The 26,581-nt window shown below is 50.1% G+C and overlaps 1 protein-coding gene across 1 annotated transcript; it reads left to right on the forward strand.

Annotated features, from left to right (window-relative positions):
* Positions 1–617: 617 nt before the first annotated feature.
* Positions 618–25,397, forward strand: TBPL2 (TATA-box binding protein like 2). Its single transcript, XM_073586086.1, has 7 exons — positions 618–802; positions 2,892–3,271; positions 3,712–3,799; positions 3,872–3,963; positions 4,146–4,313; positions 24,311–24,405; positions 25,238–25,397. The coding sequence occupies exons 1-7, from the start codon at positions 752–754 to the stop codon at positions 25,315–25,317; spliced, it is 954 nt and encodes a 317-aa protein (XP_073442187.1). The 5' UTR covers positions 618–751; the 3' UTR covers positions 25,318–25,397.
* The last annotated feature ends 1,184 nt before the right edge of the window (positions 25,398–26,581 follow it).

Consider the following 26,581-nt stretch of genomic DNA (forward strand, 5'->3'; position numbering starts at 1 on the left):
TTAAATGTGAAAAAATTGGCTGGGGAAAAATCCGCAGCAGTTCCATTTCCGCAGCATGTCAATTCTTTGTGCGGATTCCGCAGCGGTTTTACACCCATTCCGTTATAGGAATCCGCAGGTGTAAAAATGCAGGCCAACCCGCAATAAATACACGTGGATTTTGACCCCTGGGTTCTGCCAAGAGATGCATATTCCGCGCAGCAATCCGCAACGTGCGCACATACCGGAACAACATCACTCCTCTAAAGCTGCAGGTCTTTGAGAATCACACATCTTTGTGATTTTGCGCTGACTCCTCGGCCCACGGAAAGAACGACAGTCTAAGGAGCCATGCACGATCACAGGTACCACCACCTAGTATTAGTGCAGGTAGTATAAGGCATGCCAGGGTGCACTGCAGTTTCTGCATGTAATCACATCACAATCCCATGTGTATAATGGCACCATTGCCTCTGAGATCATACAGATTGCAGTTACAGATCACATTTGTTCAAAGATTTTTGCCCCAAAGCATGCACTATATAGAGGTGCCTCCAGGTGAGGCGATCACAGAGCAGACACCTGAGCAATCACCTGGGCTGATGCTCATTACTGGGTGGGGTTTATAGGGGGAGAGCAGAGCACCAGGTGCAATCAGTAAGGGTCCCCGTTTGTGTGCGCCCCTGCCTATGGAGATGAGGTGGGAAATTATGAATTCTGGGAGTTTGCCTCATTTTCAGGGGAGCCTTGCTGGTGTCAGAAGGTTTGCAAAATGGATGGAGACGCTTCATTGGAAAGGTATTTGGACCAATGTGAGGCAGAGGTACGTACACTATGGCGCGTGCATGTGGTGGCGGCGGCTGCCAGGGAGATCTATCTTATCGTGTGCTGTACCTGCATTGTGCAGCTAGGCCTCCATAGTGGAAAATGGGCTTCTGTATGTGCAGCTGCAAGATAAGAAGCCCCTTCTAAAATATTGCAGTCCCTGGTGTAAAATGTAGAAAAATAAATAATTTGCTTTGATCTGCCATAATAAAATTAACATGGGTGTTAAACCTTGTGGGACACACCAAATGTCAATTTCTTTTTTTTTTTTCCTTTTGATCTCAATATCTGGATAGTATCAGTAATGGCATTGGAAGCCAATCCACGTTTCTCCGCGTATGGGCTGACACTCGGGGGCGACCAGCAGCGCACAGTGTGGGTGTGCTCTGGCTCCTGTGGCTGTCGGATCAGTGTGCCGGAGCTGCTGTACTCTTCCAGTGTCTGTGTGCACCAATGCAGACTGTGCTGAATGGGTTGTCCAGGTTTTTCACGAAAGTATTTCACTCTGTGGACGTGTGACTCCTCACATTGTACGCGCTGTGAGGAGTCGTTGGCATGACAGCAGTCACATGAGCACACGTATGCACTCTGCACACTCCTTGCCACATTCTGACTAGACGTGCGCTGCCACTTTGCTCAGTTCACTTGTATTAAAAGTTTGTGTATGTCTAGTTGCAATGTGGCTGGGAGTATGCAATCACATGATCGTTCGGTCTCGCCGCTAGTGCTGGAGAATACTGACAGTGCGCAACCTGGACAGCCCCTTAAATCACCACTTGCTCTGGGGAAACAAACACTGTCAATCAAAATAAGGAAAAATGCTGAAAATGCAAATTGGAAGTTGTAGTAATGCACTCAGCTCTTCTCTCTTTTTTTTTTTTTTTTTCCCCGCACCCTTCCTGCCACCCCCCATCCATAGAAGCTTTTAAAGAAAAAAAAAATGCATAGAGGATGTGAGTTTTTATGAAATTGCATTCATTTCTCTGCACAAAAAGAAAATGCAGCTGATGCAGTAGGCGGAAGCGTGGCCTAAGGGTATGTGCACACGTTGCGGATTCTGCTGCGGATCCGCAGTGGTTTTGGTCCTGCGGATCCGCGGCAGAAACTGCTGCGGTGTACAGTATCATAATATCCTATGGGAAATGGAAACCGCAGTGCAGACGGTGTGGATTTGCTGCAGGTTCTAATCCGCAGAAAGAATTGACATGTCAACTCTTTCTGTGGATTACGCTGCGGTTTACCATCTCCTCCATTGTAGAGGTGTTAATCTGCAGATAAACTGCAGGTCTTTTGACCTGCGGATTTTGCAAAATCCGCGCAGATCAATCCGCAGCGTGTGCACACACCCTTAGGGTATGTGCACACGTTGCAGTTTCTGCTGTGGAATTTTCCATGCAGATATTGCTAAATCCGCCGGTAAGGGGGTGTGTGTGCACACGGTGCGGATTCTTCTGCAGTTCTGCAGCAGATTTTTCAGCACAGATTTCGTGCGGAATAAAAGCAGCATCATGTCACCACTTTTGTGCAGTTTTGCTGCAGTTTTCCACCTTCTCTATTCTACAAATCCGCACCGCAGATTTTTCGCAGGTTCGCAGGTTTTCCGCAGGTGGAAAACCGGCAGTAAAACTGCACAAAAAATGCACTAAATCCGCAGGAAAAATGCAGGTCATTTGACCTGTGGATTTAGTAAAATCTGAGTGGAAAAATCCGCGGGAGGATCCGGACCGTGTGCACATAGCCTAAATCTGCACGGAAAAATCTGCAGCATGTGCACAGCGGTTTTTGTTTTACATAGCCTTAAATGGTACTGTACATCACTTGCAGTTCCGCAGGGCCAAATCTGCTGCAGAACAGCAGAATCCGCACCGTGTGCACGTACCCTTAAGGTTCATGGAATATCCTGGATCTGTGGTTTCCCAGTGTTGGCCAATACCTACTCTGTGACCTTCCCAAACCTATTGCATGTGAGGGATCCATTCCTATTTTTCATGTCTGTTTGACATGCAGCCATAGCCAGACTAATCGTATTACTGATTGTGGCAAGGTTTGTCTTCTCATGGCATCAAGGCTTGTGACCTTCTCCATAGGACAACCTCTGCTCTACACCCAACATGTTCTCCTCTTTGATGCCATATGATGACCTGAACATACAGCCGACTCCAAACACGTCGTATGGATCCGCTCTGGACCATTCCAAAGACCAGTCGGCAGACTTCTCCTCTGTAGATCTGAGCTTTCTGCCTGATGACTTGAATCCCGATCATGAAGAAAAGCCCCAAGGCCAGCAGTGCTCCTCACAGCTGCAGGATAGCGGGATTTGTATGGACTCGTCTTTATCGTCACAGCCGTTCACCCCGTCTGAGAACAGAGTTGCCTCGAATCTCTGCCCCCTGCCCATGACCCCCATGACCCCGATGACCCCCATGACTCCAGTATCTGAGGCCTCTGGAATTGTCCCTCAATTACAGTAAGTAACACTCATGGAATGGATGGATATTTGCTCATGTTTAGTGCTTCTGCCTTGGCCAGTATGACCCAAATCTGAAAGTACAGACGGCGCTGCAGCCAATCTGCTCAAGTAAAGGGGTTCAGAACTGCTGACTGGCTGCAGCACTGTTTGATGCCAGACCAATCACTGAGCTCAGTGGCTTTAAGTGCCTTGTTCTGTCTACTCAGGTTGAGCTCAGTGATTGGCTGCTGCGCTTAAGTCACTCTTAGTCTCTTACCCATAAAAGGAACTTGACAATTAATGACCTGGTATAGAAGACAGCGGACATATTGCACTGGAGTCCAGGAGGCCAGTTAAGCTTATGTAGCACTTCCATGTCCCCCTCCCTCCCCACTAGACACCCCAACCTTTGCTAAGCTCCCATATAAACTTTTTTTTTTTCTCCCCCCCACCCCCAGAAATATTGTATCCACTGTGAACTTGGCTTGTAAACTTGACTTAAAGAAGATCGCCTTGCATGCTAGAAACGCAGAGTACAACCCAAAGGTAAGGTTGATGTGCAGCATTGTCCGTACACCATCTTGTATGAAAAATGTCGCTCTTGTGCTTTGATTTCAGAGGTTTGCAGCGGTGATCATGAGAATACGAGAGCCCAGGACTACGGCACTGATATTCAGCTCCGGCAAAATGGTCTGCACTGGAGCAAAGAGGTAGGACTGGAGCAAACCATAGCATTATGGTGGTGGAGTCCTGGGTGCACACCCTTCCTCCTTGATTGGCAGCTTTATACTGCAAGACTGCATTTTAGCTTATGATATACACAGAATAGTCTTTACAGTAACAGCTGGGTAAATTGCTTTAGTTTTGGATTATTCCTATTAATGTTTGGCAGTGAAGAGCAGTCCCGGCTGGCAGCAAGGAAGTACGCCCGGGTTGTACAGAAACTGGGTTTTCCAGCAAGATTTCTTGACTTTAAGATCCAAAACATGGTGGGAAGCTGCGACGTGAGATTCCCAATACGGCTGGAAGGTCTGGTCCTCACTCATCAGCAATTCAGCAGGTAAATGCCTTGTGCCTGATTAACTATTGCATTAGTTTTTCCCCTTCTCTCATGACAGTACCCCCTGAGAGAGGGTATCCACCCATCAAGGACAGGAAACCTACTGAATCAGTTGGTTTCCTGTCCTTGAGGGAATTGAATGGAAAGAGCAGAGCTCAGTATTACCCCGGTGTGGATGGTGTTCAGGAACGGGATGCCTTTAGTGCAGGGGTTGGAGATCCACTGGCGAGGAGGTTGGTGCTGTGCAGGCTGAGACCACTTGGGGAATGTCTGACCTACACGAGGACCCAAGTCTGTGCCCAGCGGGACTGCAGGAGTACCCCATGCGGAGTGCACCGGGACATGCTCCCGGGGCTGCGCACGCACTGGGTGTGTAAGTAGAACTTCCAGCGCACCCCACTGATGAGCGCACTGGAATGCATGGCCGTCGGGTTTGTGCAGGATAACAGATGTAATATCCGGTGCCGCCTGTAACGCGCCAAGGACAGTACAGGTCATCTGCATTTGCGCAGGGCTGGCCGAGGCTCCCTGCGCAAAGCAAGTCGGATTTGAAAATGAATGCCCTGGGATCAGGGTGGTACCATAGGAGGTTTTGCTGGACCCTCCCTACTTAAAGGGGGATTATCAAAGATGATACCAGCCTCGCAAGCAATAGATGTTCCACAGCAGGCACTGCAGCAGCAGACACCACAACTTTGGGCACCACAGCAGCAGCAGTCAGGCAAGGGGAAGCAAGACCAGCCAGAGGGCTAAGGCAGGTAAGGAGTGCACCACCTCCAGAGGATAACATTCATGTGAACCGACCCTGCCTTCATCTGTTACCCTAGTGTGGGGAAGGTGACTTGACGAACAGACTTGACTGGAAATAGGAGGGAACGGTTGTTGCACTATGGACGGAGATTGACAAGGACAGCAGGACGATAGCTGGGAAAGACAGACGAGAGTGCAGTACCTAGAAATGACCACAAGATGGCAGGGGGGAGTAGTTCAGGACTCAGCAGCAGCTTAGGGCTTGAGAAACGCTTAGTCATGGGGGGTGGGGAGATAGGAACCCAGGAGGGGAATTCCCAGTGAGAGAGGATAAATAGGACTGGTTGGGGTTCCAGGCAGGTTAGTCCCAGGAGGACCTCTGCAAAGGAAGACTCAGGACAGAAGACTGAGAACGATGAAGAGCTCGACCAGGGGACTGACAGGAGAAGACGGTCAAGGGGGTGGCCCTGACACGACGTACCGCAGGACAGACTGGGCCCCGGGGGTACCGATTGGACGATGACCTCGGGCAGGTGAAGCGCTGGCGGTAGATTGGTCTAGGACAGCCCCAGCGAAAGATCCGCGAGGGACGTCATCACGGCTAAAGGAAAGGTACCCGGGCCTGGAAACTAAGAGCTGTCAAGGAACTGCGGTGCATGGCTATGGTCGTCAGGAGGACTGCCAATAAACCCGGATCTGTTACTGAATTCTGCCTCCGTATCTTTGCATCGTCCGGTCGTGGTAAGCAGTGGATCACCCCCCAATCCAGCCCCCTACCACACTAGACTGAACTTCAGAATGGTGAGTAATCTCCATCAAAGTTCAGCATGTTAAATAGATGCCCTTTTTCTCTTTGCCACGACAGCACCCACTGAGAGAGGGGATCCGCCCCCAGGAACAGGAAACCTACAGAGATAAATGGAGCTGTCCCCCTCGCTCCCTCAGTTTGGTTTCCTGTTCCTAGGAAGGAACCCACAGAAGAGGATTCCTGGCCTGGTAGCCGCCCGCAGCATTATATGAGCAATGGGGGGCCCCAGAGCTGGAAGCAGCGATGAGCGGATCCGGAATAGGAATCCCCCTTTGCTGGTAATGCGGGTGAGGCCGTGGTGGAGTGCCTGGCTCAACAGGAGGTGCAGTGGAGGAGCACCTGGGAAATCCCTAGGAGGGGATTGCGCATTAAGAAGCACGGCACAGCGTCAGGGGTCCAGGGAACCTGGAGAAGACCCTCGCCCCCCTGCCCGAAAAAGGAAAACCGGGGATAGCAAGGCCAGGGTGGAGAATGATGCCCTGAGCTTGTGCAGGACGCAGGGTGTGCCACAGGCGCTTAAAGTAGAATCTGGAAATACCTGGCTATATAGCGGTATGATGGTCCGGCGGTGCAGGGGCAGCGGTCGGGAGATGACCGCGGGTGAGCGTGCGACCAGGAGAGTGGATGGCCTGCTTCCGGGGTAGGAAGAGGTAGCGCGAGATCACGGGCACGACCGCGCATGCGCAGTAGCGCAAGAACGAAAAAAAGGAAAGGAAGTGAAACCGGGAGGCTGCATAAAGGCGCCGACCAGAGGCACACCGGTGCGCAGCCATGTCGTCAGTGAACGACCCGGTTTCACTTCTCGACGGACAGCTAGGAGAATCCTCTCAAAGCGGTACTTGGAGAAAAAGCAATACCAGAAGGAGCAGCAGCTCCAGAAGAGAGACCAGCGGACACTCTAGACAGAGCGAAACTTCAGAGAATCATAGAATCGTAGAGTTGGAAGGGACCTCCTGGGCCATCTGGTCCAACCCCCTGCTCAAAGCAGGATTCACTAAATCATCCCAGTCAGATGTCTGTCCAGCCTCTGTTTGAAGGCTTCCATTGAAGGAGAACTCACCACTTCTCGTGGCAGCTTGTTCCACTCATTGATCACTCTGTCAAAAAGTTTTTTTCTATTATCTAATCTGTGTCTCCTCCCATTCAGTTTCATCCCATTGCTTCTAGTCTTTCCTTGTGCAGAAGAAGCGGAAGAAAGCACCTCACTCCTCACCTCAGCCTGAGCCTCGAGCCCCACAGCCAGTATTGAGCTGACGAAATTCATGGGTGAGTGTTTTGAGTCAAGCTCTTAGCTGATGGCGTTCCGTTCTTTTTTCTGTTTATATACCCTTAGGCCAAAAGAACGGAGAAAAATAAACACAGGGAATGTGCTTTATGCTCCCAGCCCCTCCCAGATGGTCACCCTAAACAGTTATGTATTGATCAAACCCTGCGGGAGGAGTCCTCCGGTAGAAAAGAGGATATTCGTACGATTATCAGAAGAACTACAGGCCTTAGGCGGTGCTAGTAGTCATAGTGAACAGACCTCCGCTAGAGGAGTAAGGTCACCGACATTGGAGTCTCCTATTCCCCAGCCTCCATAGGATTCGGATAGGTCTCGGGGCCTAACCTCGGAAGAGGAAGAGCAGGCTTGCTTTCCCACAGACAGCGTGAACAATTTGGTCAGATCAATGTGGAATACCATGGGGTTATATGACGTTAAAGATCCCAAAACCCTGCAGGAAATTGTTTGCGGGCGTCGCCCAAAGGAAAATCAAAGCCTTCCCCATAGTACCAGCTATTAAGGATCTGGTAAAAAAAGGAAAGGGAAAGATAGGGGCAAAGAGCTTTTGTCCCATTAGCTTCCAAACGAAAATACCCCTTTGACGATGACGAGCTGGCGTCTTGGTCTAAAGCTCCCAAGGTGGATGCGGCAGTAGCCTCAACCTCCCGCCGGTCTTCCCTACCAGTAGAGGACGCAGGAACGTTGTCTGATCCACTAGACCGCACAGCAGACACTTTCCTCAAACGGTCTTGGGAAGCATGCATAGGGGCCTTTAAGCAGCCACTTGTACTGCAAGGTCCATGATGGTATGGTTGGACGAATTGGAGGATAAAATAAAGAATGGAGCATCTAGAGATAAGCTCCTTTCCTCCATTCCCCTGATTAAGGGGGCAGCCGCCTTCCTATCAGACGCATCAGCTGACTCCCTCCGTCTATCTGCCATAACGGCAGGTTTAACCAACACTACCTGACGGGCCCTATGGTTGAAGGGGTGGAGAGGTGACGTACAGACTAAAACCAAACTCTGCATTATGCCATGTCAGGGTAAGTACCTGTTTGGCACACAGTTGGATGACATCCTAACAAAAGCGGGGGAGAGGAAGAAAGGTTTCCCTAACCCATACATTCCCTTTAACAGGAGAGCCTTCAGGAAGCCTCCATTTGGGAAAAAGATTTCAGATCCCAGGAACGTTGGAGTAATAAAGATGCCAAACAGAGAGGCAAATTATTTGGAAAGCGTCACTTTAGGTCAGGGGACAGGTTCTGGTAACGATAAAACACCGGTAGGTGGCAGGCTACTAAAATAGTCATCAGTGGCAGAGAATAACATCGAACTCTTGGGCAATTAATATCGTATCATCGGGCCTAAGGCTAGAATTTGTTCGGTGCCCACCGAACTCCTTCCTATTGACTTCCCTTAAGTCCCCAACGTAACAGCAAGCCTTGGAAATAGAGATAATGGGGCTCTTGTCTAAGCATGTTCTGATAGAAGTGCCAAGAGAAGAGTGGGGAACGGGATTCTAGTCTACCCTATTTTTAGTACCTAAGCCGGATGGTTCCTTTAGAACGATAATTAATTTAAAAAAAGCTTAATTCGTTTCTAAGGCTGCTGGCCTTTAAAATGGAATTGATTCGTTCAGCGATAACTCTTGTTTACTAGGTGCTATATGGCAGTATTGGACCTAAAGGATGCCTATTTCCCCATATACAGAGAGCACCAAAAGTGCTTTCGTGTGGCAATCTTGATAAAGGGCCAGATACAACACTTAAAGTTCACGGCGATGCTGTTCGGGTTATCCATGGCACCCTGTGTTTTTACCAAGCTGATGCTAGAGGTGATGTCGTACTTAAGGCTAGATGACACCTTAATAGTCCCGTACTTGGACGACCTGCTTATAGTGGGAGATTCGGTTTCCCAATGCGAAAGAAGAGTAGCTAAAATATCATTTCTGCAGACACTAGGCTGGCTGGTCAACTGGGGAAAGTCCAGACTGCAACTGGTAACCTGTCACACGTTCCTAGGCCTTCAAGTAGACTCTGTAAGTCAGAAATGTTTTTTACCAGAAACAAAAACACGAGCCTTAATTAACAAAGTACAGATGGCGTGTGATAAGAACTCGATAATCTTGCGAGAGAGCATGTCCATATTGGGGTCCCAAATATCATGCATTCCGGTGGTACAATGGGCCCAATTCCATTCCAGAAAATTGCAGTGGGCCATTTTATGAGAAACAGAGGCTGCACAGCCAGTTGAATGGGAGAATATTCCTATCACCAGAGGTAATCAGCTCCTTAAGGTGGTGGTTAAACCCTAACAATCTAACAGGAGGTGTTCCATGGTGGATTATCCCCTCTAGAGTGGTTACCACGGACGCTAGCCCCTCGGATGGGGAGCCCATCTAGGAGAAAGCATGGTGCAGGGTCGGTGGTCCGAACTCGGAACAGGGAGCTCATCTAATATGAAGGAGCTAAAAGCGATATATTTTGCTATATCTAAATTTCTTCCGCAGCTGAAAGGTACCCACACGAGAATCCAAACAGAGAACATCACCTCAGTGGCATACATAAACCGGCAAGGAGGTACGCGATCAGGACCACTCATGTCTATCGCGGAGGATATTCTAGAGATGGCCAAATTACATCTCCACTCCTTATCCGCCACCCACATCAGAGGAATAGACAATTCCAGAGCGGACTATCTCAGTTGCCAAACTTTACACCAAGGAGAGTGGGTTCTCAGCCAACACATCTTCAAAATAACGGCCAGATGGGGCAAACCAGACATAGATCTGTTCGCAACAAGAGCCAACAGACGCGTAGAAAAGTTCGCTTCACTGTACAGGGAGGACAGTCCAGACGTCCTCGATGCCCTGCAGATACCCTGGACATTTTGACAGGCCTACGCCTTCCCTCCAAAGATATTGCTACCGACAGTAGTCAGGAAGATAAGGGAAGGGGCGAGAGTAATCCTAATAGCCCCTTTTTGACCCAAGAGCCCATGGTTTTCATGGTTGAGGGCAATGTCGATAATCGACCCATGTATTCTCCCGCTACATCGGGACCTTCTTTCCCAAGGACCCTGCCACCATCCCAGAGTCAAATCCTTGCACCTAGCGGCATGGAATTTGAAAGGAGGCTATTAAGATTAAGAGAGTTCTCAAATAATCTTATTAATACGCTACTAGAGAGTAGAAAGGAGTCCACAACAAAAATTTACGTAAAAATATGGAAGAAATTTTTAACCTTTCACACCGCAAAGCTTTCCAGTGAGGTACTCATTAGAGCTATTCTAGAATTCCTGCAGAAGGGCTGTGAGTTAAAACTCTCGGTTAACACCCTAAAGGTTCATGTATTGGCTCTAGGAGCCTTATACCAATAATGTGGCAGGCAATTGATAGGTGACCCGGTTTATTTCAGCTTGTCAGAGGGTGACCCCTGTCCACATCCCTCAGGTGCCTACATGGGACCTTAACTTGGTCTTGGATGCCTTAACTCAGGACCCATTCGAACCTATGCACTTGGATCATCAAAATACCTTTCATTTAAAACTGCTCTATTGGTAGCCCTAGTCTCGGCGAGAAGGGTAGGGGATCTTCAGGCACTATCAGTAGATCCCCCATTCCTGTCAGTAAGTCATGACAAACTGGTGTTAAAGACAGACCCGTCCTATCTTCCCAAGTGTGCTACTAGATTTCATAGAGCCCAAGAAGTGTGCCTTCCCTCCTTCTATGAGAACCCAGTGACACCAGAAGAGGTTAAATTTCACACACTAGATGTCAGAAGAGCAGTCCTGACCTACTTAGATAGAACCAGTCCCTGGAGGCAGAGTAGGTCTTTTTATTTCCTTCCAGGGTAACAAGAAAGGGTCTGGAGTTATGAGAAGCATGCTGTCTAGGTGGATCAGAGATGCAATCACGATGGCATATTCAAAGGGAGAAGACCTTCCACAGGGAGTAAAAGCGCATTCTGCTCGAGCCATATCATCCTCCTGGGCAGAGAAAGCAGGCGTTCCAATTGAGTTAATATGTAAGGCTGCAACTTGGTCTTCTCATCTACGTTTTATAACCACTAGAGACTAGATTTATCCTCCTCTGACGACTTGGCCTTCGGTAGAGCAGTCCTTAGAACGGTGTACCCTCCCAAGTGACTATCTCTGAAAGTCTCAGTGGGTGTTGTCGTGGCGAAGAGAAAAAAAACTGATTTCTTACCGGTAAGAAGTTGTATAGCAAGCAATAGATATTTATAAGTGTCAACTATTTGGCTACCAAATTGACTAAAACATGTATGGCGGTTCCTCTTGGTTCTCTGTAATCCAAACTGAGGGAGCGAGGGGGACCGCCCCATTTATCTCTGTAGGCTTCCTGTTCCTGGGGGCGGATCCCCTCTCTGTGGGTGCTGTCATGGACTCTACAAAAGAGTATTACCAGTAATTTTTTTTTTTTTTTTCTCTGTATCCTTAGTAGGGAAGGCCCAGGAAGTGTAGCACCAAGCGGGGAAAAAAACGAGACTGTGAGCTTTGCAAGAATAAGGCTAGTTTCACATGATGTGTTTGGCGCAGGTCGGCGCACCATCAAAAGGACGCATGCGCTGGCAAAAGCATGCCTGCGTACCCAATGCTAAAGATGGGGTATGTAGGTCACATGTAGCGTCATGTGCCCATAGGCGGAGCTGATCGCAGGGGGCGGAGCTTCACGCTGAACGGGCGCTTGTAATAACGTGCAGGAGGAATATGTCACCACGGAGCAGGCAGACCAACAGTAAAAGGGGAGGCTTATTTACAGGGAGTAATACTGGTAAACATACTATTTAACAGAGAAAATGCTGTAAAAGGTTATATCAGGAACTGGAGAAATAACAAGGTGCAAAACAAAGTTATTCTCTTATGGGGAAGAAACTTATCAGTTCCTGGAGGTCTTGATTGCAGAAATCAGGCTTCTCCCACGTAGGCACCGAGGCACAAGCATTGCTTGATGTCCTAGGTATAGTCCAACTGGCGTATGGGGGGTTAACGTGGGAGCCCAAGGGGTATACAGATGGCGGTATCCCCCTGTACTCAAGGTCCTTCCCTCTGCTGTGGCAGTGGTGTTCTCTCACCAGGGTCCGGGGCTCTGCCTGGGACAGTCTCTCTTGGCAGGTCAGTGTCAAGTTACGGTACATCCCTTGGTCACAGGGAAGCATCTCAGGGTAAGGTAGGGTCTCACTGCAGGGGAGTGTCTTGTCAAGGCACGTGGTCTGTCGATGTGACAAAGTCTGTACCAGGAAGGGAGCGACCAGCCTTCCAAGCAGTGCAGTGACGGGCTTCTCGTACTCTCTCGTGCCCAGTGCTCACCACCTGTCTCTGCGGTCCCTCAGTGTTCAGTCGCTGCACCCGTCTCTTCTCTCCTGTGTCAGCATGCTCTCTGCTCCCGTCCCTGCACTGCTCTGCTGAAAGCGCACGCAATTCTCCGGCTCCCAGTCCTGCCCTCTTCCTGTTCCTAGTACTGTTCCCTAAAGCATCCCCCAGGGAACCTAATGCCCTGCTCGATGGTTCTGGGCACGGAGCTAGGAAGGCAACTCCCCCTCGGCTCCTTCGGTGCTTAACCCCCTTACATTCCCCCTCTGTGAGCTCGCCATTCCACGGGTGAGCGTTTCTGGAGTTTTTGCTGACAATCGTCCAGACCTCGTACAATTTGCCAGAAGAATTCGTCCTGGGCGCCCAAGCAATGGGGGATTGTAGTTAATGGAATGGAATAGTTTGTGACGCCACCTGTGGTGTTCGGCAAGGGAGGTGTTACGCCAACGCTGCAAACAGATCCTCTGGGACAGATTGTGTGGTGCAGCAATGATGGTATAGCCCTCCACAGGCAGGGCTGTTGTCCCAGGGCAGTGTAGATGTGGGGACACTTTGATGGTGTAGTGTCTGGCGCAGGGGATGTAGCTGTGTCAGGCAGACGGACGCAGGAAGGAATGGAGGACACCAAGGCATGTAGTGTCCGCTTCTGTGCTGTGTCCTCCGGGTGAGGGACCCAGTCAACCTCCAGGCAAGATTGAAAGCTCCCCTCCAACACTCCGCCAACTTATGTGCCTTTCCTGAACGTCTCCTCTACAGCGCCTTTAAGTGAGAAGATTTCCAGTACCGTGGTACACTGGAGTTCCGCCTGACAGATGTTCCTAATAACTCGACTCGTATGGCAGACAGCTGTAGCCTGCTTCGGGGAATCCTTTCTCCTGAGTCCCGGCTCTCTATCTGATTGCTGTTGTGCCCCAAGTCTTAGATGGGAGTAGTGCATTTACAGCCAACTACTCCACTAGTGTCTGCTGCAGAACCATAAGTGTCCATACAACCTTGGGGACCGGGCCCTGGCCTTGCGCTGAGAACCTATAGGCAGGGTTCCTCTTCTAACCCACGTTCTCTCTACTCCTTCATTCCGTACTTGTCTTTCTTATGGAAGCTTAGGTTTCAGTTCTACATCTTTCTCCCTCTTTTCCTTTCCTGTGCCAGCTGCCTCAGATCACTGAGGCAGCTGCAGCACTCCTTCCTCCATCCCTTCTTCCAGGGATCCTCACTCCTGTCTGAGTGACTTCCTACCCGCCTGACCTTCTGCCAGACTCAACCTCACATCCTACACTTTCCCACTTTCATGTATCTAAACTCCACCCACCTCCCAGCACATCCAGTGTTCCAAGCAGGGAACCACCAAAGGTGTTCTGCTACTCTCCAAGCACTGAGCCGCAATGTGGTTGTGCAGAACTACCCTGTTGTGTGGGGTGCGAGTGTTTGGAGTGTGGAAAGGGGTTTCCACCCTACCTGGATGGTGGGGCACTACACCTTAGGAGAAGGTGCAGTACCTCTGTGGCGACTGAGCCTCAGGGGCGCCACAGTAGCGTCTGGGGGGCACACCTGCCGTTGATCGTTCAGAACATCTCAGATCAGTGGAGGTTGTGGAATCAGCCACCGGAAAAGTGGAAGTTGGAGCCTCCTGTTGGCGTGGGTGGTCAGTAGCCGGAATCTCCAAGAGTGGACCCTCTGGACTGTGGCACTGAGGGGCCCCGGGCGAGCTGCCAGGTGGAATCGACCCCTATAGAGGGACCGTTAGAAGCAGGCCCAGGGGTTCGAGTACTATGGTAGCCGGTACCGAGAGGGATGGCTCGGGATGGACTGGAGTAGGAGTGCGGGACTGAAGTGTAGACTGTAAGGCTGGAGCGGAACACAGGAGACCGGACTGGAGTAGGATTGCAGGAGTGGGGATAGCTCGATGGAGCAGGAACACCAGAGGCAGGACTGGAGTAGGATGGAACAGGACTGGAGTAGGATGGAACAGGACTGGAGTAGGATGGAACAGGACTGGAGTAGGACTGTAGGAGTGTGGATAGCTGGATGGAGCAGGAACACCAGAGGCAGGACTGGAGTAGGACGGAACAGGAACACTGGAGCAGGACAGGAGTGGGATGGAACAGGACTGGAGTAGGACAGAACAGGATCGCAGGAGGGAACAGGAACACTGGAGCAGGACTGGAGTCGTATGGAGAATACTGCAGGGAACACAGGTGACAGGGCTGTGAGGCTGCTGCAGGAAACACCGCGGATGGAACAGAGAGGCTGCAGAGAGCACAGGAGGAAGCAGGGCCCAGTGTGCAAGGTAACACAACGATCAGACGTCTCCCTCAGGGGGAAGCGGCCTGATATGGCCCCGTCTGGTCTGCCATTGGTCCGAAGGTGCTTCCGGATCAGGGCACAACCGGAGCACAAGAAACAGAAGGGAGGCGTGGCCTACGGCGCATGCGCACTGCATGCAGAGATGGCATCGGCTGCGAGCCTGTGAGAGGTGGGCGTCGGGTGGGGAGAGGCTGCGGCGTGGGAGCAGAGGTCGGGTGAGTATGTCAGAGCAGTGTAACACCACCTCAGTTACTTCCGTCATTTCAGGCACCAGCCCAGTTTCCGGGTCTCCCTGAAGGAGTAGTCTGTCGTCTTCGTCCTCAGGAACGAACACTGGTTCAGGCACCGGGACAGATGGCACCACTGGAGGCTCTTGAGACAAACAGGGACGCAGCATATTACGATGTAATGTACGAGTGGGGAGTTCTTCACCTGTTTCAGGCTGAACTTCATAGACGGGTCCCTGCCTACCGAGCCGTCGCTTCACCCTATATGGGCTCTTCTTCCACTGACACTCCAATTTGCTGTTAGGGTGCTTCTCTCTGACTAAGACTCGATCACCTGGTCGTAGGGCTGTCCCCTTCTGGGGAGGACCTGCGGGTGTTCCAACCCTCGGAGCCGGTTCTGCACCAACCGTTGAATGGTCGTAGCCGGCGACGATGTTCTCGAACGCAGGAGTACACCCCCGTCTGCCGGTAGTCCTCCTCGGGCTCTAACGCCAATTCAGTCAGTCCCTTCCCGGGTCGGCCAAAGAACAGTGAATAGGGCGTGAACCCTGTGGTACTGTGATGGTTATTGTATGCCCACACCAATTCTGGGACAGACTCAGTCCAGCGTGCCTTCTGATCTTCAAGTGTCCTCAGCATCTGGATCAGGGTGCAGTTGAATTTCTCACAAGCTCCGTTCCCCTGTGGATGGTAAGGGGTGGTCCAAAACTTATCGATTTTGTACAAGTGATGCAACTCCTCTATCACCTTTCCCAGGAAGCAGGCTCCTTGATCTGAATTGATTCGTTTGGGACACTTGAATGAAATGTTTACAGATAGCATAGGCCGCAGACTTGGCAGTCTGGTCGCGAGTAGGTGTGACTACAGCAAATTTGGAATGGTGGTCGATCATCACCAGGCAATGTTCATAGCCCTGGTGTGCTGGGCCAATCGCCAAGTAGTCTATGGCCATTAACTCCATGGGTGCAGAGGACCTCACCGTTTCTGTAGGTGCTCGCTGTTCCGGCGGCTTAACTAGCTCACAATTTTGGCACAGCTGACATACTTTCTCCACGACGGTCCTTATGTGGGGATGATCAAACAACCGTTGTAGCCACTGAAATGTTTTTTTCCATCCTGAAGTGTGCTCCCTTCTTGCGTGCTTCCTTAGCCACCTGTTCTACCAGGGATGAGGGGATGATTGTTTGCCAAATGAAGCTCAGTTCAGATTATAAGTACACTTTCCTGTACAAGATTCCATCCCGCAACTGTAGCCACTCCCACTGGCGCAACATTTTCAACATCTCGGGGCATGGCTGCCCGCTCACTCTGGCCAGGCACCTGTTCAGTTACGAGCCACCGCCTCAGCTGGGCTAGCTCTCGATCTTCTTGCTGTATCTGGACCCACTAATCACGGGGTTATTCCAACAAATTCTCGGGTGTACTTCCTTGAGCTGTCTCCCGCATCACTGCCACCGTCCTGGCAGTCCCTCCAAATTCTGGAACCTCTATAGCCTCCAACTCTTCATCCCGGCTGGGTGCTGGCAGATGGTAATCTACTCGAGAAAGGGCATCCGCATGAGTATTGTCCACTCCTCTCATGTAGGAGATCCTGTACCGGAATTTTGCCATTCGTCCTATCCAATGTTGTTCTGAGGCCCCTAGCTTTGCTGTTTCAAGGTGGGCCAACGGATTGTTATCCGTATGCACGTGGACTGTACTGCCCTGAGTCCTTGTAGACTTCCGTCAGTGTGCAAGACTAACGGCTGCGTGAAATCAGCATAGGCCAACACCGTGGCCTCAGTCAGGGCCTTCTTCAGGGCCTGGAATACCTTCTCCTGTTTTCCCCAGTGTACGTTCCTGTTCTTCGCACATGAGGGTACTCCTTTCAGCAATTCCAGGAGGGGGTTTGCGATGCGGGTAAAATCCTTCACAAAGCGCTGGAAGTATCCTGTGAGTCCCAGGAACACTTGTACATCCTTCAGTTTTTGGGGTCTGCCACTCCTGCACCGCAGCGATCTTCTGCGAGGGCTTCACTCCCTTGGAGGAGACCACATGCCCCAGATAGTCAATTTGTGTTCGGAAGCGGTGGCACTTCTGGGGTTTCACCCTCAAACCAAACTTTTGTAGCCGACTTAGAACTTGCTCCAGTCTCCGGAGATGTTCTTCATCGGTGGGAGCAAAGAGGATTGTATCGTCCAGGTAAATCAGGGTGGCTTCGAAGTTCAGGTCCCCCCAGACACCACTCCATGAGACTCTGAAATGTTCCCTGGGCGTTGGCCAGCCCAAAGGGCATGCGGTCGAACTCAAAGTCCCATCAGGAGAATGAAGGCCGTCTTGGCTCGGTCTTATTCAGACATGGGTACTTGCCAGTACCCATTGGCCAGGTCCAGTGTGGAAAAATATCGGGCATTTCCCAGTGCTGACAGGGACTCCTCTATCCTTGGTAGTGGATATGAATCTCACACTGTGCAAGCGCTGAGCCGGCGGTAATCCACACAAACGTAGAGTTCCATCTTTTTTCTGCACAAAGACGATGGGGGCAGCCCACGGGCTCTTGCTCTCACGGATCACTCCCTTCAGCATCTGAGACAGCATTCCTTTACCCCCACAAATGTATCAGGAGGTTATCTGGTGATATCTCTCCTGTATCGGTGCCACGTCCCCAGTGGGTATCTCATGGGTAATGGCTGTTGGGCGCCCAAAATCATCGTCATCCTTTACGAACACCTCATGGTACTTCCCCCAGCAAGGCTTCCACCTGGAGAAGCTGATGAGAGGGCATTTCTGAGTTCTGCCCGCATTTGCTCTTGTATCTGTCGGCCTTGTAACACCCGGGGATCTGGGGTGACCTTCGCTTTCACCGTCACCAACCTTCGGTCTTCCGCTTTGGCAGTCAACTGCTCTGTTTCGGAGGGCACCAGCTCGTCTGGTACGCCTAGAATGTAGGCCAATTCTGATCTGGGAGCCAGGGTCACATCAGTCTCCCAAGTTCGCACAGTGGCGAGGGTCCGTGCAACTAGTATCCCTGACGGCAATTGGTCGGCTGGGCTAGGCTCCACCTGCACCTCCGCTCCTTCTAGTGGGACTCCTGCTCGCACCGGCAGGAGAAGCACGTTATTTCCAGGGGGTAGCACTCGGTTCACAGAAGCAGGGATGATGACTTTGCCTAGTTCTTTTCTGCCGCTGCAGATTTCCTGGACCCGTGCTGCCCAGATCAGTTGTTGAAAGACCTTCTGTGGGGTCTGGTCACTCCACTGTTGTAAGAATTGATCTGGGGTCTCATTGAGTAGTAGGCTTCCGAGGTCTTTAAGCATGTTCATGCCCAGGGTTACAGTATGATCCCAAGCGGCTTCTCCATCTACCAATGCTACTCCTTTTCGCACCACATCTTTTCCACAGACTTCTTTGTTCAGCCACACCACCCCTGCGACCAGGATGGGTAGGTGATTGGCCGCCGTAGGTTTAATGACTGGGCCCCACTCAGGCCCCAGCACCTCGGTGAAGTGTCTACAAAAAAATTTTTTGGGCATGGTGGTCACTTGTGACCCGGTGTCTACCAGGCATCGCACAGCTCTCCCGTTGATTTTAGCCCAAACCAAGGGGCACATGGAAGCAAGGCTGGTGGGACTATTTTCACTCCTCTGTTCTTCTCGCTCCGGGCGATGTCCCTCGTGCTCGGAGCCCCCTAGTTTAACAGGAGCTGCGGGGTTGGTCGGCTCCGCTGGGGACACCACCGGGCAATATGACCGGGTTCTCCACAAGTATAGCATGTGAGAGGGCATCTTCTCGGGGTAGTTGTATCTTCTCTTCGGGGAACAGCTCTTCCACTCATCCGTGGTTCGGGCCCCTCTGCCTGGGTTCTCCTGGAAGTTGCCATTTCTTCTCAGAACTGACTGATCTCCATCCTCAGGTCTTCCACCCATCGGGGGACTTTGTCTTCAGTGCTAGTTGCCTCCCCGCTCCACACCTTTCCCACAGAGCCTGTCACATCCTGCTCTTGCTCGCCTCACTACCTACTTCAGAAAAGGTCATACCTGGCTTCACCCGCAGGCGCTCTCGCATGGCCTGCTTCATCATTCCGTCACGTAACCCTGTCACCATCTGGTCTCTGAGCACGTCAACTGACCCTACACCTACCCCGTCCTTTCTTTTGATAGCAGTGTGAAGCTTTTGTACGGCATTCATAAACTGGGTCACGGTCTCTGCCTCTTTGTACCCGGCAAAACAGTCGCAGCTCCCCTACGTCAGTGGGGTCCCCATGCGTCTCCTCAAGTATCGGTAATACTTTGTCCAGGGTATCTCTCTCCTGGGGGGACCTATGCATGACAGAATCCTGTGCCTCCCCCTCCAGGGCCATCAATGCTCTTTCTGCCTCCAGGGCTGGTGTCATGGGATGCATCCGCATCATTCCCTGAATACGCTTCGTCCAACCCCACAACATCACATTGCTCCCATTAAATCTCGGCATCTTATTCAACATGGCTCCCAGTGGAATGCTAGTCCTGGGGCCTTCCCTGATTGCTTGGTCCGCCTCGTCCGTGCCTGCGTGTGACATCCTGCCGACTACGCCAAGTGTAATAACGTGCAGGAGGAATATGTCACCACGGAGCAGGCAGACCAACAGTAAAAGGGAGGTTTATTTACAGGGAGTAATACTGGTAAACATACAATATAACAGAGAAAATGCTGTAAAAGGTTATATCAGAAACTGGAGAAACAGAGGTGCAAAACAAAGTTATTCTCTAAGGCTACTTTCAGACATCAGTTTTCTTTATCCGGCAGGATGCGGTGAAATACCGGACTACCGGATCTGGCCGCAAACGCTGACACCGGATCCTTCTTTCTGCCGGATATATTCCTGGCAGAGAAGGTCTTCCGGGCATGCGCAGTGTGAAAAACCGGTACGGCGTTTGGGAAAAAAAACGTTGCATGCAACGTTTTTCCCAGACGCCGGACCAGCAATTCTTGCCGTATCGGGCAGAAGCCGGACGCGCCACATTGCCATCAGGCGCAATGCGGCGACAATGAAAGTGTACGGGCAAAAAGCCAGATCCGATCCTAACAGACGCTGGATCCGGCTTTTACATATTTCGCCGCATCGTGCCGGATAGCAAAAACTGACATGTGAAAGTAGCCTTATGGGGAAGAAACTTATCAGTTCCTGGAGGTCTTGATTGCAGAGATCAGGCTTCTCCCACTTAGGCACCGAGGCACAAGCGTTGCTTGATGTCCTGTCTCTGGGGTCCTAGGTATAGTCCAACTGGCGTATGGGGGGTTAACATGGGAGCCCAAGGGGTATGTGGATGGTGGTATCCCCCTGTACTCAAGGTCCTTCCCTCTGCTGTGGCAGTGGCGTTCTCTCCAGGGTCAGGGGCTCTGCCAGGGACAGTCTTTCTTGGCAGGTCAGTGTCATGTTACCAGAGGCGTATCTATCTAGGCTTTCTGGCACCCGGGGCAAGAATTCTGTTCGGCGCCCCATCCCCCCCCCCCGCCCAAGTACATATGCGACTTGCACACTTAGCCATGTACCTGCGAGCTGCTCCTCCTAATGCTCTCAATGTTCAGTAAAAAACTGAGAAGCAGGAAGAGAAGCTCGTTGTCACAGGACCATACCTATGATAATCGCATATGAGTGAAGTGTCCATGTGATGACTACGGCAACCTGCAGAGCTGAATCCTGACACTGCAGCTTCTGAATTCTCACAACTAATGCACTGCACACTTTTAGGATTCTCCCTTGCCGATGTACAGTCATGTCAGCACAAGTATGTGGTTTATATACTTCTGGCCACATTCCGACTAGACGTGCCCGGCCTCGCTCTGTTCATTTTCATTGAGTGAGGCCACACATGTCTAGTCAGCATGTGACCGCATGTATGTAAATTACCGGCACGAGAGAATCCTGACAGCGTTCAGTGAGCACTGTGAGAATTCAGAAGTCTGCAGTCACACAGAATGACTGCAGACTCATCACAGACCTGGACAACCCCTGTAATGCTCCTAACAAATAAAAACATGAGAATAAGTCAGTAGCACAAATAACATTTACATCCAGGTACCTTATAGATGACGTCGTCTCTGCAGTCAGTCACCTTTTCTTCTAGACCCCATGATGAGTTTTCTCATCCACATCTCGTCTCTGTAGACGTCCATCTTCTCCGGTCTTCTGCAGCAAATCTCCACACGACGCCCTTAAAGATAGAAGTGTCATTATAATGCCCCTAAATAAAAATATCTGCAATATACTGTCGCCTCACACTATTCCCCTCTAGCATCCCACCTGTTCACCATACTGTCTCCTCATATATTTACCCCATCACTCTCTATACTGTCTGCTCACACATATCCCTGACTCCCCATACTGTGTCCACATACATTAACCCATTCGCTCCCCATACTGTCTGCACCAATCCCCCATACTGTTTCCTCATACATACTCTTTATTTTGTGTCATTAAATAACCCCCCATCCCCACTCCAAATCCCCCCACACATTAACCGAATCCCCACTCAACCCCCATCAGCACTCCAAATCCCCCCCACCCACACTCCAAATACCCCCACACATTAACCCCAACCCCACTCATTAACGCCCCCATACATTAACCCCATCCCCATTCATTAACCCCCGCACACATTAACCCAATCCCCACTCATTAACCCCATCACCACTCCAAATCCCCCCACACATTAAATAACCATCTGCACTCCAAATATCCCCACACATTAATCCCATCCCCACTAATTAACGCCCCCACACATTAACCCCCATCACATTAAATAACCCCCATCTCCACTCCAAATCCCCCCACACATTAACCCCATGGCATCCCCACTCATTAACCCCCTCACACATTAACCCCCATCCCCACTCTAAATACCCCCACACATTAACCGCCATCCTCTCTACAAATCCCCCCCATCTCCACTCATTAACTCCCCTTCATCTCCCATCTTCGGTGGTTTCTTCAGCTCCACAGAGGAGCACACTTACCACCAGTGTTTGCTTTGGGCGCCGGGGAGTGACGTCAGCAGCGTGATCACATGACCTGATCACGATGCTGACGTCGCTCTGGCCTGGCGGTCAGAGCTTCAATTGTACTGGCGTCTGTATAGACGCCAGTATAATTGTTCCCTGGGAGCCGGCACGCGCTCCTTCTCTGCGCTGGCTGTCAGCTTGACAGCTGACACAGAGAACCGCCGACTCTCAGGCCGGGGGGCGGCAGAACGCAGCCGCCAAGGAGGACACTGCGGACCGCTGCATTAGGCGGCCCGACTGTGCCCACCTGCTGGCTGCGCCCGGGGCAACTGCCCCGGCTGCCCCCCCCTAGATACTCCCCAGCATGTTACGGTACGTCCCTTGGTCACAGGGAAGCGTCTCGGGGTAAGGTAGTCGCTGCACCCATCTCTCCTCTCCTCTCCTGTGTCAGCGTCCTCTCTGCTCCCGTCCCTGCGCTGCTCTGCTCAAAGCGTGCACAATTCTCCTGCTCCCAGTCCTGCCCTGTTCCTGGTTCTATTACAGTTCCCTAAAGCATCCCCCCGGGGAACCTAATGCCCTGCTCGATGGTTCTGGGCACAGAGCTAGGAAGGCAACTCCCCCCTGCACCTCAAAATGCTAGTGTGAAACTAGCCTTACTTATTCAGTACATACACAAAGCTGCTGTGGTCCCACTGCATTCAGAAGACGGTCTCCGAGGAAACCCCTGATTTTTGCTATGGATTTAAAATCCTTAAGATCAGAAGTCTAGGATTTGTTGAAACAGCTAAAGGGCCTGTCACACTAAGAGATATCGCTAGCAATATCGCTATAACTAGTGACGTTATAGTGATATTGCTAGCGATATCTGTGTGTGTGATACTTGCCTACGACCCGCTCCCCCGCTGGTTATCGCTGATCGCGCGAGAACGTTCAGGACTGTTTCTCGTCGTCAGCTTCCTGTGGCGCTTCCTGCTGTGAGGACGAGCGACGCGTGGAGCCGGGCGGGAGGACGCAGGATCGCCTGGTGTGACAGGTAAGTAGCGACCCCCGTCCCCAGCGATGTCGCTGGTGAGATCTGCCTGTGTGGCAGCTCACTAGCGACCACTTAGTGATGTACCAGCGATCCTGACTGCGTCATATTGCTGGTCGGGATCGCTGGTACATCGCTAAGTGTGGCAGTACCTTAATGGGGAAGGGGAACAGGAGGCAGTCAGCAGGCATCTGTTTCGGATGAATCAATAATATTAGTGGATAAGGATGCCTCAGACTATTCTTCCAGCTCCTCCTCCTCCCCTTCCTTCCTTCTCCGGTAGTGACGTGGGGGGTTTCCCGGCAGATGTTGACAAGCTGGTGAAAACCATTAGATCAACCATGGGCATTAGATTCTAAAACCCCTAGGACAGTTCAGAACATCAAGTTCAGGGGTTTAGAACAGAGGAAGAGACACTCACTTCCAGTTAATGAGAAGATTAAATCATTCATTGACAAAGAATGGAAAAGACTGGAGAGGAAGGGTCCATTACTATCTGCATCAAAAGGAAGGTACCCCTTTGACAAAGAGGAAGCAGGCTTATGGGAGAAGACCCCTAACATTGCTGTGGCAAAATCCTCCAAAAAAAGTCCACCTTACCCTTTGAAGATCTGGGAACCCTTAAAGACCCCCTGGATAAGAAAAACTGAGACATACCTTAAGCAAACATGGGAATTTATGGCAGGAGCACTGAAACGTGCAGTAGCTGGAACTTGCATGGCCGTTTATTGCAAAAAGTTAATAAAAAAACGGATAAAATCTTTTTATATTGCAGCGACACCAATCTTTGGCCTTGTTACAGGTGGTGTAGTCGAAGCCTAAACTTTCCCAAGGGGTTGTCTTCCTACAGTTACTGATTTGTCATATCCACTTCTGGGAATGCCCAATTGTCAATTTATTCATAACCTAGGAGGAAGAACTGGAACACACAGCACAATGTAGAGATCTAGGAATAGATCGCCAGCTCCCAGGTAATACTAGTAGTCAGATGTGTCATGGGAGCTCATTCTGGAAGTATGACGTGTGCCGAAAAAAAGGAGACTGCTATAAGGAAACTAGGAAATAAACGTGTAAGCAAGTGTTTGTGGGAGGGAAGGTGTCGCATTGATGACACACAGCAAGTGTATTATAGGATGTTTAGGTGTAGTCATATGAAGAGCTCCCTCTAGTGACTGATGGAGGCAGCTGCAATTCTGTTAGCATCTTTTATTGCTAACTATTGCATTGACCCAAAATGTTAGCCTTTCAGTTTTGTTTTTTTTAATTGTTGACCACTGTCTAATGCTCAATTTTATATTTAATAAACATTTTTTTCCTTACAGCTATGAACCTGAATTATTTCCAGGCCTTATTTACAGAATGGTGAAACCAAGGATTGTGCTCCTTATTTTTGTTTCTGGGAAAGTTGTGTTAACTGGTAAGGTTCTGGATTCCATTTACGTGTGTGTGAGATGTTGATATATGGCTGCATGTTGATGAAAAAGCAGCCACATAAAGTTCCCTTCTGACCTGGTCGCAGGTTCTCTTTAAATGCATTTGGTACACATAACTAATTCTAATGTCAGGTCTAGGCTCTACGTTAAAGGACGGTCTGTGACCCAGGCCCTGCATATAACTGTGCAGAGTCTGTAATGTGCTCACGTGTGTTTTAGCCGATTCTACACTCCTGATTTCCGTACTAGCCATCATGTGCTGACTTCCATCTGAGACCATTTGAAGATGCCTAAGAGCCGGTCAGCACATGATGGCAGGACCTGGGTGCAGAGTATAGTGCACAACACTAGGATTTCTGCAAAATTATAAAATGATTAAAATTAAAGGATTGGACATTTATTGGCTCTTAGTGGGAGAGGAGAAAATGCTTAATCACAGGACTATGATTTTTGCCCCATATTGATTTCTGGGGTTTGTGCCAAAATGAAAAGGGTATGTTCCCATGTAGTGGTTGCAATGCAGAATAAGTGGCTCCAAATTTTTTAGGAGGCCCACCCTTAAGGTTCAACTTTTTCAGCTGTTGGAGCCCCAGAACATAACATTTATGTCAACAATGAGGTGTGTGTGTATGTGTGTGTGTGTGTGGATATATAGATATAGAGACTGGCTGCAAATATGACTTGACTGACACCAGACTAGTGTAGATAAATGATAGTATTAAGTGATCCTTTTCGGAGGGGTGGATGCCCTTTAATGCAAGGAGTTGTCGACTAGTACAAAGATGGGGTACAGTAATTTTTTGCTTTCTCTTGTAGGTGCAAAAGAACGTTCAGAAATTTATGAAGCGTTTGAAAACATCTACCCTATTCTGAAAGGTTTCAAGAAGACGACGTAAATCCTCAGACAGCGAAGGAGGAATGGGGGGGGGGGGGGAACTGTTATTAGTTTTTCATTAAAATATATGGTAATTTGTAACCCGCTTGTGGCTGTAAAGTTCTTCTGCTCTCCAATCCAGCTGCACGGAGACCCATGACTATGGCACGATGCTCTGATTCCCATTGTACCTATAATGCTGGCTGCACCATGGATGAGGGCAATGATGTGACAATGGTGCTGCCAACACCTTCCTGAGACCAGATCAAGGCCTCGTGAACACGTCGGTATGCCAAAGCCAGGAGCAAAACTTGCTGAAAGACTATATAATTCAAGGATTAGCACATGTTCTGTTCCTTGTTTTGGCAAAAAACTCATACAAAAAATCCTGATGTGAATACAACCAGACATACATGGATTGATCATGTAGTCTAGAAGACCAAAAAGCAGAGCTGGCCTTCAGGTGGCTGATTGCTTTGTCTTCCTGATGCCCCCATGGTGTACCATATAGTACCCAAGTAACTTTACTGTATCTGGTTATTGCACAAGTATCACCACTCATCTAAACAAGGGACCCAATATTAGATAGTGGAGGAGCTGTGACATGCTGCACATAGCATGTATTCAGTAGTTCAGAGCCATTGGCTACACAACGGTCTGAGCAGGATTGCAAAATATTATGGGTCAAAAACCCTTTATCAGATATTTAGGCTAGGTACACCGTGGACCATAGGAGAAAAAATTGGAGTAACTGATCCAATGTAGTAAAAATGTAAGTTTTATTTAATCACATAATATAAGCATAGTGAAATTGCATGATAGCAGAAAACAGGACAAACACAGATGGGGGAATAGAGAAGCTGTGCATGACATCCCATGCCAACATAAGCCATAGTGTAACTCCCATAGTGGGACTGGCTGTATGGGAGGTATTGGTAGACAAGACATGGATAACCCCCACAAAAGTAAACCCAAGTGGGTAGTTAATCCTAAAGGGGTAACAGGAGGCTTACCAATGGGGAAGTGCACGGATGCCAAAGCAGAGGGTGACCCCCCCCCCCCCCCCCCCCCCCCCCCCGATGCGTGGTTTGCGTCCACACAGGCCGCTTTCTCAAGGGGATGTGAGGAAGAGGAATCACAAGGACCTTTAGGATGAATATGGAGTGGAATTTGTATTGCTATGGCGGTTTACCCTAGTATATTTCTGCCAATGTTGTCTACTACGTTATTGGTAATTTGTTCTGTTCTAGGTACACCATGGGCCTGGATAGAATTGGGTCCTGTTT

This window comes from Dendrobates tinctorius, unplaced genomic scaffold (genome assembly GCF_039654945.1).
Source record: "Dendrobates tinctorius isolate UK_male_01 unplaced genomic scaffold, ASM3965494v1 ptg000010l, whole genome shotgun sequence".
NCBI classification, from domain to species: Eukaryota; Metazoa; Chordata; class Amphibia; order Anura; family Dendrobatidae; genus Dendrobates; species Dendrobates tinctorius.

Bases quoted from the DNA above. Each gene is read 5' to 3' on its own strand.
- TBPL2 (XM_073586086.1), top strand. From the start codon at position 752: ATGGATGGAGACGCTTCATTGGAAAGGTATTTGGACCAATGTGAGGCA. The intron at 803-2,891 runs GTACGTACACTA...CCTTCTCCATAG, and splicing joins TGGACCAATGTGAGGCAGAG to GACAACCTCTGCTCTACACC. The intron at 3,800-3,871 runs GTAAGGTTGATG...CTTTGATTTCAG, and splicing joins ACGCAGAGTACAACCCAAAG to AGGTTTGCAGCGGTGATCAT.